The 18829-nt window shown below is 46.2% G+C and overlaps 1 protein-coding gene across 7 annotated transcripts in view; it reads right to left on the bottom strand.

Annotated features, from left to right (window-relative positions):
• Tbc1d2 (TBC1 domain family member 2) overlaps window positions 1-18829 on the bottom strand; it is a 47161-nt gene that overhangs the window by 22338 nt on the left and 5994 nt on the right. For 5 of the 7 annotated variants that reach the window (XR_003846925.1, XM_008851961.3, XM_029555459.1 and 2 more), the window contains 3 exons: window positions 13725-13872; window positions 7447-7580; window positions 6326-6522 (listed from right to left, as the gene is read on the bottom strand). Coding sequence is in view for 6 of the 7 variants with exons in the window: in XM_008851961.3 (XP_008850183.1) it covers window positions 6326-6522; window positions 7447-7580; window positions 13725-13872 (479 nt within the window). In the remaining variant the exon portion in view is untranslated. The remainder of the gene's footprint in view (window positions 1-6325; window positions 6523-7446; window positions 7581-13724; window positions 13873-18829) is intronic. The other 2 variants (XM_029555460.1, XM_017802885.2) reach the window with 1 other exon arrangement.

The following is an 18829-nucleotide window of genomic DNA, read 5'->3' on the forward strand; positions in this document are numbered from 1 at the left end:
TTAAAAATGGATCAATGATGCCATATGTTGGCACCCAACCATCATCTCAGCATTTGAGAAGCACAGGCAGGAGGACCACAAAAACAAAAGAAAAACCACAAAATAATTACAATTTTTAAAAAAATTAATTTTATTTTTGGTTGTGAGCCTAAGCCTTTAATGGCTGTGCCAGCTCTCCAGCCCTATTTGTTTTATTTTTAATTTATATGTATGGATGTTTTGCCTGTGTGTATGTAAGTGCACCCAAGTGTGCAATGCCTGTGGAGGTCAGAAGAGGGCAATGAATTCCCTAGAACTGGAATTGCAGACAGTTGCGAGGTGCCATGTGGATGCAGGGAACTAACTTGGGTCCTCTGCAAGAGCAGTCAGTACTCTTAACCACTGAGCCATTTTCTGGCCCTCCTAAAAGTTATTTTATGTTTTTTGCCAGGTTATTTTTGGTGGTGCTGGGTGTAGAGCCCAGGGTCTTCTGTATGCAAGACAAGCACTAAGCCATTGAGTCACATCCTCAGTCCTGTTATGTTTCTTTCTACAGTTAAATTGTTCAAAGTGAGAGGGTACCAAAAGATGTAGTAATCAAATATTTTAATGTAATTTTTTTTTTTTGAGTCACCAGATGTGGGTGTTGGGAACTAAACTCTGGTTCTCTGCAAGAGCAGTAAGAGATTTTAAACTGCTGAACTATTTCTCCATTCAAAATTGAGACTGTTTTCTTTTCTTCCCTTTTCTTTTTAGAGAAGGTCCTACTGATACAGTCCTGGCTGACCTAGAACTTGCTATGAAGACCAGTCTGGCCTCCAACTCATGGAGATTCACCTCATGTAGATCCACCTTCCTCTGCCTCCTGAGTGCTAGGACTAAAGACATGTGCCATCAAATATAGCTTAATGTTAATTAAACAAAATATGTATTAATTAAAATTAAATTTATATTTTAATTTTTTGATTTATTTATTTTTATTTAATGTATATGAGTGTTTTGCTTCCATGTATGTAAGTGCACTTGTGTCATGCAAAGCATGCAGAGGCCAGAAGAGAGCATCAGGTCCCCTGGATCTGGAGTTATTAACAGTTGTTTGTCATCGTATGGGTGCTGGGAATTGAACTTGGGTCTTCTATAAGAACAGCCAGTGCTCTTAGAGTTGAATCATTCATTCCTGAATCATCTCTCCCTCCAACCCATAACATAATTTTTTTTTGGTCTTTTTGAGACAGGGTCTCCCTGTAGCCCCAGCTGTCCTGGAACTCACTATGGAGACCAGGCTGGCCTCAGACTCACAGAGATCCGCCTGCCTCTGCCTCCCGAGTGCTGGGATTATGCCACCATGCCTGGCATAAATAAAATATTTTTTTTAATATATATATATATATATATTAAAAAAAATATTTTATTTATGCCAGGCATGGTGGCATAATCCCAGCACTCGGGAGGCAGAGGCAGGCGGATCTCTGTGAGTCTGAGGCCAGCCTGGTCTCCATAGTGAGTTCCAGGACAGCTGGGGCTACAGGGAGACCCTGTCTCAAAAAGACCAAAAAAAAAAAAAATTATTTATTATTTTTATTTTATGTGTATGAGTGTATTGCCTGCATGTATGTGAGTGCACCTGTGTCATGCAATGCTGCAGAGGTTAGAAGAGGGCTTCGGATTCCCCTGGAACTGGAGTTAAGGAAGGTTCATAGCCATCATGTGGATGCTGGGAATCGAGCAGTCTGTGCTCTCAACCACTGAGCCATCTCTCCAGCTCCTTAGTGTAATATTTTTTAAAAGTAAAAATTACTGCAAAAATCCATAATGAACAAATGCACTTTAAAATGCAAATTGCAGGCTAGGAATGCAGACAGGTCTGAGACTGCCTGCCTAACACTCACAAGGCCCTGTGTTCCATCCCCAGCACTGCAAGAAAATTAAAAAAAAAAATGCAAATAGTGGGGCTGGAGAGATGGCTCAGTGGTTAAGAACACTGTTCTTGCAGAAGACCTGGGTTCAAATCCCAGCACCCACATGGCAGGTAACAACTGTCCGTAAATCCAGTTCCAGGGGATCCGACAGCCTTTTCTGTCCTCCGCAGGCACTGCATAACATGGGCGCACCTACCTACATGCAGGCAATACACATATACACATAAAATAAAAATAATAAAAGCTGGGCGTGGTGGCGCACGCCTTTAATCCCAGCACTCGGGAGGCAGAGGCAGGGAGATCTTTGTGAGTTCAAGGCCAGCCTGTCTACATAGTGAGTTCCAGGACAGCTGGGGCTACAGGGAGACCCTGTCTCAAAAAGACAAAAAAATAAAGTAAAATAAAAAAAATAAAATAAAAATAATAAATAAAATATTTAAAAAATAAAGATAAAAAATAAAGAAATAAAAAATTCAAAAGAAAAAGTTTAAGAGGGCCATCCTATTCAGCCTCACAGTTTATGGTGGTAAAGTACTTGCGTAACATTAACCAGGCTTGTTCATACACACTTGCAACCCCAGCACTCAGGAGAACCATGAAGACAGATAAACCTTCTCTTCATAAAGCAGCCTTACTTAGGCATATCATTATAGTCACAAACAACAGGCTAACAGATCCAGGGGGTTGATCTAATAGGGTGGTATTAAGCTGGCCACTTCACAGAACCTCAGCTTTTTCCAAAATTAGGCTAAAGACAAAGACCTCAGCTCCATGCAGAATTGCTTCAAGAATGGGAGAAAGAGTTAAGAGACCCTCCTCAAACTGAAAGGCCAGGCTGTGTCCTAGCCTTCCCTCCATGTCAAAGCTGAGGGTCAGAGAATGGGCATTCTGAAGTCTCTGGCTGGAGTTCCAGGGAAGGGGATCATAGGATTACCCCCACCCCCATCAAGTTTCCTAAACAAATGACCAGGTTATCCTGAGTGAGAGTAGGTGGTCCCAGTGGGGTTTAACCTTCCCAGCAGCCAACAGATGGTCAACACCAGTCAACAGTCTGCCATCTGCTAGAGCAGATAGCCTTCAGAGTGGGTAGCTGTTAGTTTGATGAAAGCTTGAGGCACCTGGCCAACTAGCCATCTGGGGCCATCTCCTGGAGTCCAAACCTCTATGGGGCCAGTACTGGGGCTGCCCAGATGGATAATGGCTTAATGGGTATCAAAGTTTCTATGGATTCATCTGACATTGGGAGGTGTCGAGAGTGCAGTCATGCTTTCCAAAGAGCAGTCCTGGTGCTTGTGAGTGATGCTGGGCCATAAGACTAGGGGAGAAAGGAGGCAGCCTGGGCTGTGAGCAGCATCCTGGGCCTGCAGCAGACCTCAGGCAAGTCACTTACTTCCTAAGACCCTCAAGCATGGCTCAGTGAAAGAACAGAGGCTCCAGTCATAGACAGATCAGAGCCTGAGCCCTGACTCAGCTCCTGGGAAGCCTCGGTATGGAAAGCTCTCAGACTCTGTTTTTTCCTCAAGGGGAGTGGCAACTGTGGTAAGAACTAGAACTGTTACACAGAAAGTTGGGCTGTGCTGAGGCCAATAACACCGGCAGTTACCACACTCTTTTTTCTCTTCTCTACTGGATGGTGGAGTCCTAGAGGGCGGGGACTTGATCCTAGTACACTCCCCATAACACAAAATTTGAGGCATAAATTCCTATAGGATCACTGAATCCATTTCTGTCCTTCTACTTGGCTGGTTGAGCTGGGACATGCTGCTATGTCCTCATGCTAGAGATCCTTACCACAGGGTAGCATCTCACAGGGGTGGTCCCTGAGAAAGGCCAGGGGCCATTTTCCTCCTGATGAGTTGGACTCTGAGGGTGTAACATGAGTTTCTCCTCACCCAGGGCTTCTGGTGCCTGGGTACCACTGGGTACCCAAAGGACTAGCTTCTCTGCCTCATCTTCCTCTGCCCGACTTCAGGACCAAAAGCTAGCCTCCTGCTCTCCTCACCTTTTCCTCTGGTGCCTGGGCTGTGGGTGAACCCTCAGAGCTGTTGGGGCTAAGTGAATGAAGACCTGCACGCCTGCATCACTGCTGGACCATGAACACACATCCCAGAAGCTCTGATAGGGTCATTTCACCATCTTCTGAGTCTGCAGGAGGGGAGCTGCTCCTCATAAGGCAGGGAATTCCCAACACCAAGGGCTGGGAATGCCAAGGTAATAGCTCAATAACCACACCCCGATCTGTGGGGCACCTGTGTGGTCCCAGGCACTGGCTTTAGGATCTAGATCCAGACCTCTCCAGCAAGAAGACCTATAACTCTACCTGCTAAAGGAAACAGGCCAAGAGGGTGATACTCTCACAGCCAGAATCTGGGCTTGTGCTGAGAATCACTGCTAGACAGACGTGCATGCATGAGATGGGCTGGGAATAGGAACGTGAACTCATACAAGCCAAAGGTTAAACCTCAAGGCCTGTTCTCCTAGCCCTCTGCCCCTGAAAGAAAGTCTAGGTTTACCCAGTAAAATCCAGTTTTTAAAGGCCTGAGCAACTTTCTTATGAGCTTTTCCCTCTGACTAGATGGGATCATGACTTTTTCTCTCTGACTGATGGGAGCTGTTTGTAAGCTGATAACTCTTATAAAACCTCTGAGAGTACCCTCTTCAGTTATGAAAGGCAGGGAGCCCTCTAGAGGTATACTGTTCTCTGAGGGCCTTTCCACTACCTCTGACCATTTGTCATGTTTTAGAAAGAAAGGTTAAGTCAAGGGGGCTGCCCATGTGTTCTAGAAAGAAGGGGACATGTGGTGGCAGGACAGGCAGTGTTTACAATCAGGGTTTTTCCCACTCTTCTAGGTCTGGCTTAGGGGCATCAGCTATACTAGACCAAGGATCATGCCACTACAGCTTGACTAAACATTCTCATGACAGGATGACCATGATGACTCCAGGAAGACCCAACTGTCTCTCCATCATTGCTATGGCCTCACAGGAAATGCCACAGATAGCAAGAACATATCTGGATGTTGATTTGCCCCATCTCTGCTCTGCTATGAACTGTAAGCCCTGTAAGGCTTGGGTCTGTGACCTTCACTCATTTTCTCTGGGACCATCACACCACATGCATGTAATAGGCCTGCAGTGAAGATGCATCAGTGGATGGACCCCTCTAAACACCAGCTGCTTCGCTAATCATAATTCCTGGCCTATCAGGAATGAAGCCTGTCCAAACCCCTGAGATCTGTTCACGGGAGTCACTACTTTGGGGCAAGAAAGGTCAAGAAGGGGCAAAGTTAGGTAGGCAGAGAGCACTCTTCTGAACTGTCTTCTCTTCAAACAGAGCAGAAAGCACAAGAAGAAATGTACAGGGGAGGGAAGATTCAGCAGGACCGGGTACATGCTACACCCCCAGCCTGCATCCCGTGAAGCAAGGTCCCGGGAAGAAAGCACAATGGGACTTGGGGCGGCCAAAGCTCAAACACAAGCTTGGGCCTTCCTCTCAGGCAAAAAGCAGCCCAGCACCGGAGGCCCACAAGACCCAGTCTGGGCTTTATGGTAATAACAGTGTTACTGTCTTCAGTTTCATGGTGCTAAGGAGAGGTGCCTGCCCAGTGCTGCTGGCCTCCTAAGTCCCTGCCACCCACCCTCACCACTTCAAGGAGCAGACCCTAGATGTAAACAAACCTTACTCTTAAGCTGAAGTGTTTTTGAATCTTTTTTTTGAGATAGGGTCTTCCTGTAGTCCCAGCTGGCCTGGAACATGCTATATAGACCAGGCTGGCTTCGAACTCAGAGAGATCCATCCACCTGCCTCTGCCTCCCAAGTGCTGGGATTAAAGGCGTGCACCACCACACCTGACCTTGAATGATTTTTAAGTATCTGCAACCTGTTTTCCACAGTGCTACATGGCTCTTCCTTTCTGTAACTCCTACAATGAACTTCTCCTCATGTGAAATCTAAATTTCACTCCCAGCACTGTTCTGATGCTCCTGGCTCAGTCCCAGGGCCACATCCTGCCAGCTTTCTCTGTCCTATGCAGTCCTTCAGGTATCTACAGCCTGTGCACCAGTGACCCCTCCCAAGACCCTACATCCAAATCTTGCCCTTGAAACATTGTCTTTGTTTTGTATTGGGTCAGACCACCCAAGTCTCTCTAGGAGGCAGCCAAGAGTCAATTATTAAGTAGGATTCCTGCCTTCTGTCACCTAGTGTGGGCAACAGCATGCCCCTGAGTGATCAGCAGTGTGGTACCTTCAACCCCCAACAGTTGTCCTTTAAGGACCACAGAAAAGGCTGGACTGTGTTAATGTGTTAATGTACCACACTGAGCCATCAGCAAAGCTCAAAGTCCAGGGGCTCATGAGGGGATGGAGTGGGGATGGGGGGTGTTTTCCTAGGGGGCTGGGCTGCTCAGGAAAGGACTGGGGCTCACCTTCTGCGACTTTAACTCCTTGGTGAGCACCAGTACCTGCTGCTCCAAGGCCACCACCTTCTCCTGGGCTGTTCGGCTCCGTGCCAGCCCATCAGAAAAGAATGGAAAGGTGTTGCTCTGGCGTTTGGGTTTCTGCATGAGACTGGTGGGCAGGGAGGACTTGGGTACAGGTTTGGGAGACTCCTCTGGCTCTTTTCCTGCTCAAGAAGAGAAATGTTGATGTTAGGATGGGCAAACACAGTAAAACACTGACCACCTAAGCTCCGTTGTCCACAACCTCAAGCCAAAAGTATACCCTTTCCCCATTAAGGAGAGAGAGAGAGAGAGAGAGAGAGAGAGAGAGAGAGAGAGATTGGCTTTATTCAAGAATCATTACTAGAAGATTTGGTGGGAAGGTTGAAGAAATTTTAGAGATGGATGGATGGTGGTGATGGTCACATGACAAATGAATAAACAGTGCCACTGAGTGAATAACTAAAAAGCAGTAAAATGGCTAACTTTGTTACACATATCTTACTATAATAAAAAGTCTTTAAACCCAACATGGTGATGCATGCCTGCAATCCCAGCACTTGCAAGGCTCTGTGGGACTGAGGCCAGCCTGGTGTACATGAGTTCCAGGCCAGCTGTGGCTACAGGGAGATCCTGTCTCAAAAAGACCAAAAAAAGGAAAAGAAAAATAATACTTTCTTGTTCCTCAACCTCTGGAAACCCAGGAGAGAGCTGGAGGATTTCATCTTTGACATGCCACTAAGAACTGAATGAATGCTCGCATTCTCCAAACCCTAGGCTGAAGCTCCAGTCACCATGTGAGGCACTGGGAGGTGGGGCCTTAGAGTAACTGAGATGAGGGTGTGAGCCCTGTGCAAGGATTAGTGCCCTTAGAAGAGGAAGAGATGAGAGCTCTCATCTGAGCACAGAGCGAGCAGCAGCTGTCTGGAAGCAAGGCCTCACTGGGATCAGAATCCGCAGCATCTTAACTTGGCCTTCCCAGCCCCCATCTCACTAATAAATGTCTACTGTCTGAGCTGCACAGTCTATGGGATTCTGTTATAGCAAAGTGGACTGGGATGCATACAGGGAGGAGAGAGGACCTGGCCTCAGACCTGGACAGAGCTCACCTGGGGTGCTGGCATCATGGGTCAAGGGCTGCTCCCCTTTCTGATGCTCCCCGCTCTGTGAAGACTCTTCTACTAGTGGTCCGTGGCCTGCTGCCTGGGCCGGCTTGTTGCCACAGATATTGTGCATGGTGTTTCTGAAAGGAGAAGGAGGAACAGAGGCTGGCAACCTTGCTGCCCTTCCTGCCGCCTGCTGTAGCTCACCTGCAGGCCTCCAACCGTCTACAGCTCTCCTATACACAGCACGCTGTGTGGTGCATCCTCACAGCCACCACCCCAACCCTCACCCTTCTGTGTCTCACTTATCCCCTTCCACATACTATGCTTCTTTTCCCTTTTTTATTATATATACGTATATTTAATATTTTGCTTATTCTGACAATTTTTAAAAATTTTATTTATTATTTTATTTTATGTGTATGAGTGTATTGCCTGCATGTAGGTAAGGGCAGCCCATGTCGTGCAATGCCCACAGAGGACAGAAGAGGGAGTCAGATCCCCTGGAACTAGAGTTATAGATGGTTGTTAGCTGCTGTGTGGGTGCTGGGAATTGAACCTGAGTTCTCTGCAAGAGCAGTCAGTGCTCTTAACCACTGAGCCATCTCTCCAGCACTGTTCTTTGACAATTTCACATAATATATCTTAAGCATACCCCACACCCAGCTCCCTCCTTCCTCCCTCCCTCCTTCCTCCCTCCCTTCCTTCCTTCCTTCCTTCCTTCCTTCCTTCCTTCTTCCTTTCTTCCCTCCTCTTCCTTTCTTCCCTCCCTCCTTCCTTTCCTCCTTCCCTCCCTTCCTCCCTCCTTCCTTCCCTCCTTCCTTTCCTCCCTCCCTCCCTTCCCTCCCTCCTTCCTTCCTTCCCTCCTTCCCTCCCTCCTTCCTTCCCTCCTTCCTTTCCTCCTTTCTTCCTTCCCTTCCTTCCCTTCCCTCCCTCCCTCCCTCCCTCCCTTTCTCCCCTCTTTCTGACAGACACTCACTGTGAACTCCCATTTTTCTCAGCTTCCCAAGTGCTGAGATCCCAGGTATGTGCCACCATCCCAGGCCTCATATTCTCAAGGTTGGTAATAACGACCCTTTTGGTTCCTGACTTTACCATTTTAAGTTTTCTCCTTTTCTTGACCTGATCTAGCGAAAAAATTGTCAATTTTGTTGATCTTTTCAAAGAAAGAAAAAAACATTTAGTCTGAAACTTTGTCTTAAAACAAGATCCAGGTTTTTATTTTTCTTTCTTGATAGGTGGGTCCAGAATAAGAAGAGAATGGGGTTGTCCTTTCATGCATTGATGAGAGGAAACATTCATCAGTTACCTTAAGAGCAGAGACTAAATGAACATTTGGCACTCTTGAAACATGACCTGGGCATTTGGTTATTACTAAGACGTCGGTACAAAGGACCCTGGGCTAGTCATTTTCCCTTCCTAGTTCTTACTTTCCCCATCTGAAATGAAAGAGCATAGGTATCCCAAAAAGAATACTGAGCATCATGATGGGGTTGGTGTGTACTAAGCACCACTATGTACTGGGTTCCCTTATATGGATTTCACAAACCACAAAAATTGGAGAGGGATCCAAGGGGCACATCTCATAGGCAAAGGCACTGGCTGGGTAGGGTGACTGTCACTGCTGCATACTAGCATGCCCTGAGGCTTGTGACCGGTGCCCTTTTGGGTGTAGGAGGGTAAAGAGAGCCCAACTTCAGGTCAAAGTGCCTTCTTAATCCTAGCTGATATCTCCTCTGGGATAGAGTGCTCTCTACCTACTGATGTTGTCCAGGTGGCCACTGCTCCTGGAAGAAGCCCCTCTGTTTCATAAATCCAACAACTCTGTTTGGAGCAATATTCTGTGTAGAGCTGGCTCCTAGGGTGGCTGATCTTCATTGTCAACTTTACTAGATTTTGAATCACCATGGAAACACTCCTCTGGGTGAGTTCATAAGGTTGTTTCTAGAAGGGTTTAACTGAAGAGGGAGACCCACCTTGAATGTGGACGGCACCATCCCATGGGCTGGGGTCCCAGACTGAACAAAAAGGAGGAAGCAAGCTGAGCACCAGCGTTCACCTCTCTGCTTCTTGACTGTGAGCACACAAGCAGCCCCTGCCACCATGCTATCCCCAGACGCCTGTTCTTAAACTGTGAGCCATAATGGGTCCTTCTTAAGTTACTTTAGTTAGGTATTTTGTCCCACCAATGAGAAACGTAACCAACAAAGCTCCATTCTGAATGGCCCAGCCAGCACAGGGGTGATTGTCATAAAGCCTTGCCTGGTAGGACAGCACTGAGCAACCAGCTATCCTCGAGTTTCCTCATCTGCTGCCACAGGGATGATGAACAAACACTGGCCCAGCCCTTTCTGGGCCAAGTTCTAAGAGCAATGCTGTAATGCACTGCACACATTTTATCCTCACAAAAGCCAGCGAAGTAAGCACCATGATGAGTCTCATTAGACAGGGAGTAGAACTGGGATTCCAAGGGGTAAGCAACAAAAACCACAGAGCTGAGGTGGTGGGACTGAGCGTCAGACCTGACTCAGGAACTTAACCACACAGCAGCACTTTATAGACTTGCCCCAACAATTCAATGAGAGGACATAACCTTTGACAGTGCTCAGGATGTTCCCCTTCCCTGTCCCCTGAGGATGACTCGGTCAGACAGTATGATAGGCTCAAGGCCTGCCAGGACCGTGGGTACAGGGCGGCACATAGGCAGCTCTCATTTTACCCCTGGGGCCCTTAGCAGTGCAGGGTACTAATCCTCACATGTTGTCTCACGTCTGTGGTTATCACAAACGACAGGAGGGAAGTGCCTGCATGATGTTCTGAAACTTCCTTCCTTTCTCAACATGTCCTCTGTTCCACTTCTGCTGCTGTGGTCTCCCTCAGGCAAGAACCACCAGTCCTAGAAAAGTCCTAGCTGGAAAGCTCCTCTTCCCTTTAAAGACTGTTCCCAGTGCATCCAGTTCCCCTTGGCATCTCCAGAAGGATCATCCCTGCAGTGCCCCTCCCCCCACCCTGTACCCTGGGGCTCTCAATCATGCTCCTTGTCCCCAAATCCTCCAGCTCAGATCTCTCTCTGGGGCTCCAGTCCCCTCCATCCAAATGCCTGTGGGTAGTACTGTCTCTAACCAGCAGCCCCAAAGGACACACCTCAGCTTTTCTGTTTTGTTTTGTTTTGTTTTGTTTTTTGTCTTTCTTTTTGAGACAGGGTTTCCCTGTAGCCAGCCCCAACTAGCCTGAAACTCACTATGTAGACCAAGCTGGAACTCACAGAGATTTGCCTGCCTCTGCCTCCTGAGTGCTGGGATTAAAGGTGGGTGCCACTAGGCCAGGCTAACACTTCAGCTTATCTACAAAACCAGCTTTTTTCCTGGGAACCTCCCACCCAGTCACCCAAGTCACTAAAGCCAGCAGAGGGTTTTACCATGCCTGAGGCACACCCGAGGCCCAGATCCGAGGTCAGTGTACAATCTGTTCTGTTTTCTGAGACTTTCAGTTTATCTGAAGCCCACAAAGAAAGTAGATGCCTAAACATGATCAGTATTGGACAGAATGTGAATTCTTAAAGCTTCCCTCTTTCTGCTAGAGCAACAAGACAACTGTAGCCACCATCTGCCACATGGTTACGGCTGCCTGCAGATCTGAAGCAGTCTGCATGCATTTGGCCTTTGGCCCCCACTCTGGCAAGCTCTGTTGTATTTACATTCACTAATGGAGTTCATGAGGGCACAGAGATAGCAAACAATGTGCCCAGGGCAGCACAGCCCAGGACTGACAGTGTCAGTGTCCACACCTAGCCAGTTTGGCTCCAAAGTTCCTTTTTTTTTTTTGCTTTATTTTTATGTGTATCCATGTATTGGATACATGTATGCAAGTGCACCCATGTTGTACAATGCCTGTGGAGGACAGAAGAGGGTGTTGGATCCTCTGGATCTGGAGTTACAGATGGTTGTTAGCCACCATGTGGGTGCTGGGATTTGAACCTGGGTCTTCTGCAAGAACAGCTAATGCTCTTAACCACTGAGCCATCTCTCCAGCCCCACAAAGTTCCTTTTTTAAAAAAAAAATATATTTTTTTATTTATTATTTTTATTTTATGTGTATGAGTGTATTGCCTGCACGTACTTGAGTGCACCCATGTAGTGCAATGCCACTGAGGTCATAAGAGGGTGTTGGATTCCCCTGGTACTGGAGTTAGGATGGTTAGTAGTCGCCATGTGGGTGCTGGGAATTGAACCTGGGTCCACTGCAAGAGCAGTCAGTGCTCTTAACCGCTGAGCCATCTCTCCAGCCCCAAGTTCCTTTTTTTTAAAAAAAAAATTAAAAAAAATTTATTTTTAAAATATTTTATTCTTAATTATTTTTTATTTTATGTGTAGGAGTATGTTGCCTGCATGTATGTAAGTGCACCTGTGTCTTACAATGCCCATGGAGGTTAGAAGAGGGCATTGAGTCCCCTGGAATTGGAGTTATGGATGGTTGTTAGCGGCCATGGGTGCTGGGAACCAAACCCAGGTCCTCGTCTAAGAATAGCCAGTGCTCTTAACAGCTGAGCTATCTCTCCTGTTCCTATGCTATCATTTTTAAAGTTATTTTTTAAAAAAAAATAATTATGTAGCCGGGCGTGGTGGCGCACGCCTTTAATCCCAGCACTCAGGAGGCAGAGGCAGGTGGCTCTCTGTGAGTTCAAGGCCAGCCTGGTCTACATAGTGAATTCCAGGATAGCTGGGGCTACAGGGAGACCCTGTAGTAAAAACAAAAACAAAAACAAAAACAAAAACAAAAAAATTATATGTATCTGTCTGTGAGTAATATACAAATGAGTGTAGTGCCTGTGTGGAGGCCAGAAGAGGGTACAGGATCCACTGGAGGCAAAGTTACAGGTAAAGGTTGTGAGCCATCCAACATGAGTGTTGGGAACTAAACTCAGGTCCTTTGCAAGAGCAGTACATAATCTTATCTGCCAAGCCCCCAAACTACCTTTAAATACACTGTTTAAAACAAAACCTGAAGCTGGGTATGGTAGCACATACCTACAATACCAGCAGTTGGGAGGCAGGTGGGAAGACTGTGAGTTTGAGGCTAGCCTGGACTATAGACCTTCTCTCAAAAAATGAAACCAAAAAAGAAAGTCAAAGAAAGCCCAACAATGGAAAGGGCACACATAATATATTATTAATTAAAAAAATTTTATTTATTATCTTTATGTGTATGAGTGTATTGCCTGCATGTAGGTAAGCGCACCCACATCGTGCAATGCCCAAGGAGGATAGAAGAGGCCGTCAGATCCCCTGGAACTGGAGTTACAGACAGTTGTTAGCTGCCATGTGGGTGCTGGGATTCGAACCCAGGTCTTCTGCAAGAACAACCACTATTCTTAACCACTGAGGGGCTCAGCATGGTGGATGCTTATAATCCCAGCACTGGAGACGGGAGGGTTGTTATCAGTTTCAGGCCAGCTGGGCTGCATGGTGAGTTCCAGGGCAGCCTGGGGCTACAGAGTAAGGCTCTCTCAACACCTGTCAAAGTGGTTGACATGACTGACTACAATAATTGCACTTACGAAGCTATCATAACCTATTCAATATGATCTCAATTATGCACATATGTATATAGAAGATGTAGAACAAAGAGCTATACCACTTACTGAGCATGTTTGTCTGAGTGGTAAGATTATGGGTAATTTTATTTATTTATTTATTTATTTATTTATTTATTTATGTCTTTTTGAGACAGGGTCTCCCTGTAGCCCCGGCTGGCCTTGAGCGCACAGAGCTTTGCCTGCCTCTGCCTCCTGAGTGCTGGGATTAAAGGCATGTGCCACCACACCCGGCTTTCTCTTTAAATTTTATTATTTATTATTATGTGTGTGCATGATGTATGTGTGTGGGGGGGTACACATGCCACAGTACCATGTGGAGACCAGAGGATAGTTCTGTGGTCTTAGTTCTCTCCTACTTTTATGTTCGTTCTGGGGATGGAACTCAGGTCCCAGCTGGCACAATGCAGCAAAAGCTTTTCCTGCTGAATCATTGCGCTGGCCTTATTTTTTTCTTTTGGAGACAGGATCTCATGATATAGCCCAGACTATCCTGGAACACATGACTATGCCTCTGCCTCCCAAGTGCTGGGATTACAGTACCTGGCATATTTTAAAGTAATTATGTAATTAATTGGAAGTAAGTCCATAATCCTACCCATGTCCCACCTCCCTCCGGGACCACATCAGATGAAGTTCCATAGAAAGGGATCCTGGTAACCTGGCTGCCTCTCATCCCCCTGGTACTTACTGTATTTCAGTTCCCAGGTGCTTGAGGGAGATGTTCTGAAGGGCTGAGGGCATGGCAGGGACAGGTTGGAAAGCTGCAGCTGCACCCACAAGTCCAGTGGGTGTTTTCACAGGGCACAGGAACTCCTCCAGCTCTGCCTCCTCCTGTCCTAGGGAGCCAAAGACAAGTGATCAGTCCTGGCATGAAGTAGAGTGTGTCACTAGGAAAGACTTAGTCCTGGGCTTTGGGCTTAACTCTGACTGATAGTAGGCAGGGCTGGGGCAGCTGCCTGGCTAGCAAGCCTGCTGCAGGTTGACAACAGCAAAGGAGGCTGTAAAGTGATTTGCTGCTGTGGCCTTTCTGGAAACTCTTTTTAAAAAAAATATTTTATTTATTATTGTTATTTTATGTGTATGTGTGTATTGCCTGCATGTAGGTGAGTGCATCTGTGTCGTGCAATGCCCGCAGAGGACAGAAGAGGCTGTCGGATCCCCTGGAACTGGAGTTACGGACAGTTGTTAGCTGCCATGTGTGGGTGCCAGGATTCGAACCCAGGTCTTCTGCAAGAGCAGTCAGTGTTCTTAACTGTTGAGCCATCTCTCCAGCCCCCTTTCTGGAAACTCTTTAGGAACATGTAGGCCTGTATTTTGTATCTGAGAATCCATGTGAAAGACGTCTGAAAGAGAAAGTTTCATGTACCTAGGGGTCCATCCCAGCATCATTTGCACTACCTCAAAGTGGAAATAACTTTTTGCAGCTTTTGTTTTATTTTTGACATGTGCGTGCATGCGTGCGTGTGTGCGTGCATGTGGTGCATCGTGTGTGGGTGTCTGCATGTGTATGGGTGCACATCCACATGTGTGCATGTGCCTGTGTGGAGATCAAAGTTTGATGTCAGGTGTCTTTATCTCTTTCCACTTCGGTTACTGAGGCAGGGTCTCTCACTGAATCCAGAGAGTAGACTTGCTCATAAGGCTAGTCTACCTAGCCAGCTTGTCCTGGGGATCCTGTCTCTACCTCCAGGAGTCAGGATTACAGGTGGGGTGCCATGCCCACTCAGCTTTTATATGGGTTCTGGGGATGTGAACTCTGGCCCTCATGCTTACATGGTAACACTTTATCTACTGTAGCTCTAGTTTAGACAAGATTTGAGCTTGTAGTCCATGCTTCTTCTGCCTTAGACTCCCAAGTAGGTAGGATTACACATATACACCACCAAGCTCAGGTAGAAAGTAAGATCTTACAACTCAGAAGCAGGTTAGGTAAATTATGACGTCTTCACAGCGATAAACTATTGCTCAACTATGTAAAATGATGTCTGGTAGATTGACCATCTCCAGTAAATGATCCGAAACCCAGAAGTTTGTGGACAGCAGAGATTAGAGTTGGTGGGCTATTAAATTGGAAAAAAAAAAAAGAGAGAGAGAGAGAACATGAAGCTGGGAGTTAGTGGAGGTAGAGTGGATCTGAGAGGAGTTAAGGATTGATATGATCAGAATACATTGTTTGAAATTCTCAAAGAAGAAAAATAATAGAAGAAAAGACAAGAATACAAGAAAAGTGGGCAGAATGGTTCATACCAGGAATCCAAGGACTCAGGAGACTGAGGCAGAACTGCTGTGAGTTCAAGGCAAGCCTGGGCTATACAGTGAAACTCTCTTCCCTAAAGAACACAAGGAACACAATATTAAATGGGAAGGGCCAGACAAAAAATTGGAGCTACAGTTGGTCTCAATTACATTGAAAAGTTTCAAAATAGACTCTGTGAGGGTTAGGAAGGTTGCTTAATTGCAGAGCACTTTCTTAGCATGTGCAAGATCCAGGGTTCAAGTTCCTAGATTTAAAATAAGTGTGTGTGTGTAGGGGGGGGTAGGTGCTGGAGAGATGGCTCAGCGGTTACTCTTGCAGAGGACCTCAGTTTGGTTCCCAGCACCCGTGTGGTAGCTAACAACCCTTCAAAACACCAGTTCCAAGGAATCTAACACCTCTGGCCCCCACAGGCATTGCACACAGGGGTACACTTAAATACATCCAGGCACAACACTCATACACATACAATAAAAAGAAGAAAAAGAAAAGAAAGAAAGATCAAGATCTCAAGAGTGATTGTAGTGGCATGACTGGATTGTGAGTCAGCAGGCTGCTCTCATTTTAGTGTTTTTCCCCTTTAGTTTGCTACAGTAAACAGTTTAGACTCACTTTTATAAACAGAAAACAAATTTATACTTACTGAAAACAGACATTTACAAAGAAATTTTAAAATTCAGGCAAAGGAGTATTCAGTAGCTTTCTTTCAGAATTCTCCTTTGCCTGAGTGCTTGGGGCTTCCCTATCACAAGGAAGACACTGTCTACACAAAAAAGGGACTAGTCCAGGGGGTTGCTGCTTCCCTGAACCCCTCCTCAGTTCTGGGGTGTGGGCCTGCAGACTGCAGTTCAAATTTCAGGGTGGGCATTTCCTTCTCAGGGAGCCTTAGCTTCCTCTTCTGTAAAATGAGAATAACACTCATCAGATTAAGGACTAAATAAGACGAGCCTTGCCAACTGCTAGAGCCGTGCTGATACATAGGATGCATGTTTTCTGATGAGAGATATTTATGAATTTCCTCTGTGAGCTGTTGCTTACTTTGGCAATGTATTATTATAGAAATCTGTTTTTTTTATCCTTTGATTGTTCTTGGCTCTGAGACCACTGTTGAGGTGAAGTAGGAATAAAACTAAATGCTAAAAGGCTGTATAGAACACGCCTTGTAGATTGCTCAAGGGCTGTTACGGGACATTTGTTACAGGACTGAGCCTCTGTGACTCAAAGTCAGAAGTGGGTCAGGAGGCTTTTGAAGCCTTCTGTTTCCACAGGAAGGGTGGGGAAGGGCTGAGGTGGAGCAGCTTGCTCCAAACAGCAAAGCCAAGGCTTGCCAGCTTTCTCAAGTCCAGAAAGGAGGTGGGCATGGTGGCAAATGCCTGCAATCTCAGCATTTGGGGACCTGAGGCAGGAGGATCACCTTGAGTTTGAAGCCAGCATGGGCTGCACAGCAAAAAACACAAGAGACTCCATAAAGGTATTTCTGTGTGTGCAGACAGGGGTGGGGGTGTTGTAGAAAGTTTCCACTCAGGTCTCATCCAAGAGAGGTAGGCTTGCTGTGAGATGGAGAAGTCTTTGGTAGAAGTCCATATCTCTGCTTCCCAAACCTCAGGCCAACATTCTCCCAGGCACATCAGCACCCTGATCATATGGCCACCATATTGCCTGCCCCATGGCCAAAGCAAGGCTAGCCCTAAACACCAGTCCAGCCATGTGCACTGAAGCAAAGTCAGAGAATTAAGAATTTGGACCAGGTCTGCTATAGTTGCAGAGGCCAGTAGGGTTCCATACTAGGCTTCTGACAACCTAGTTCTTCACAGTTCAGTTCCACACACACAGGAAGGAGGAGTTTTCCTTGTCTCTGGTCTGAAGTTAGCTTTTGACACCTGTGTCAACTCAGGCTACAATTTTCCACATACACTGGGTTGTTGGTGAGGGAAAGGGAGTATGATCTCCAGTAGTACAGGTGCAGAGAAACCCTTCAAAAGGCTGCCTGAAGCTGGGTATAGTGGCGCACGCCTGTAATCCCAGCACTCAGGAGGCGGAAGCAGAAAGATTAGGACTTCCAAGACAGGCTCAGCTACACAGTGAGTTCAAGGCCAGCTTGGACTACATGAGATCCTGTCTCACAAAAGAAAAGAAAAAAAGCTGCCTGAAGTTGATGATTATCATAATGAGGAAAGATGTTGCTATAATAGTAATAACATGTACTTGTGTGGGTGTATTATTGAACAATAATAGTGTATCTGTACTATTATAACAATAACATGTGTATGCTATTATGATAGTTACAGCACATACATACATATAATAACAGCATGTGTTGTTATGATAGTAATAACATATGCATGTATTTCTGTGACAGCATTAGCATATGTTATGCTAGTAACAACGTACAATTGTGCACCACTATGACAGTAATAGTATATATGTGTGTACTAGTTTAATAGCATTATTATGATAGTTATAGCACTTATGTTTATGTGCGTGTATGACAATAGTACAGCAGTTGTGGGGTGGTCTTTTATGAAACCTATTAGTCAGGTTCCTGGCCACAACAGTGTTGGGAGTATAGTACACACACATATACACACATAAAATTCCATGTACTAGGCCTGTGTGCCTGACATTACACTTTATAATCCTTTATATATTTATTCTCACATTCACTCTACAAATATCTACTGTGCCATACAGAACACCAAGGACTAGGGACAGGTGACAAAGAAATGGTTGCTACCTTTAAGGGGTAGTGGGTAGAGACTGACATTACACTCATCAGAACACTATGTGGCAGGTCTCTTAGTGATGTTTGAATACTGTCAAGGCCTATACAAAATCCAGGAGGCAAAGTTGCAGAAGACATCCAAGGGGAGACTGATGGTATGGAGGTGACATGAACTTCACCTTAGAGAATAAGCAGGAATTTACCAGGCAAAGAAGAGGGAGAGCAGGCCCTCCTGCTACAGTGTAGGCACCAGGTATATACTGGGGTGCTGGCAGAAGTGGGATCAAGAGGGGCAAACTTGCCAGACGTGCTGGCGCATGGTTTTAATTCCAGAACTTGAGAGGCAGAGGCAGAACTATGAATTTGAGGTCAGCCTGGTCTATAGAGAGACCCTGTCTCAAAAGGGAAAAAAAGAGAGGCAAGCCCTAGACACCATGCAAGAACCTGCCCATTGCAGTGAGTTAAAGCTCACTCAGAGTGCAGTAAGGGGACAGGTTCAGACGTGGACCTTGATATGGGGCACTGGGGAGGAAGCTGCTGATTTTCTAGCTGAGAAATGAGATCTAACCCAGGGAATGGCAGTGAGGGGACCTGGAACTGATATACAGGTCAGAGGACAAGAAGACCAGGTGGTGCCTGACTGAACTGAGTAGAGACTGAGGAAGGGTAGAGTGTGGTACTCTTTTGTGGGGGTAAGTGGGCATACAGGGGCCATCTACCAAGGGAAGCAGAACTCCTATAGCAGATGTGGTCAGTGCTAGACATGTGAAGCATCCAGGTACAGAGGTAATGAGGCACCTGGCCACAGCCCTCCCCT

Source organism: Nannospalax galili, unplaced genomic scaffold, assembly GCF_000622305.1.
Source record: "Nannospalax galili isolate Female #2095 unplaced genomic scaffold, S.galili_v1.0 scaffold106, whole genome shotgun sequence".
In the NCBI taxonomy this organism is placed as follows: Eukaryota; Metazoa; Chordata; class Mammalia; order Rodentia; family Spalacidae; genus Nannospalax; species Nannospalax galili.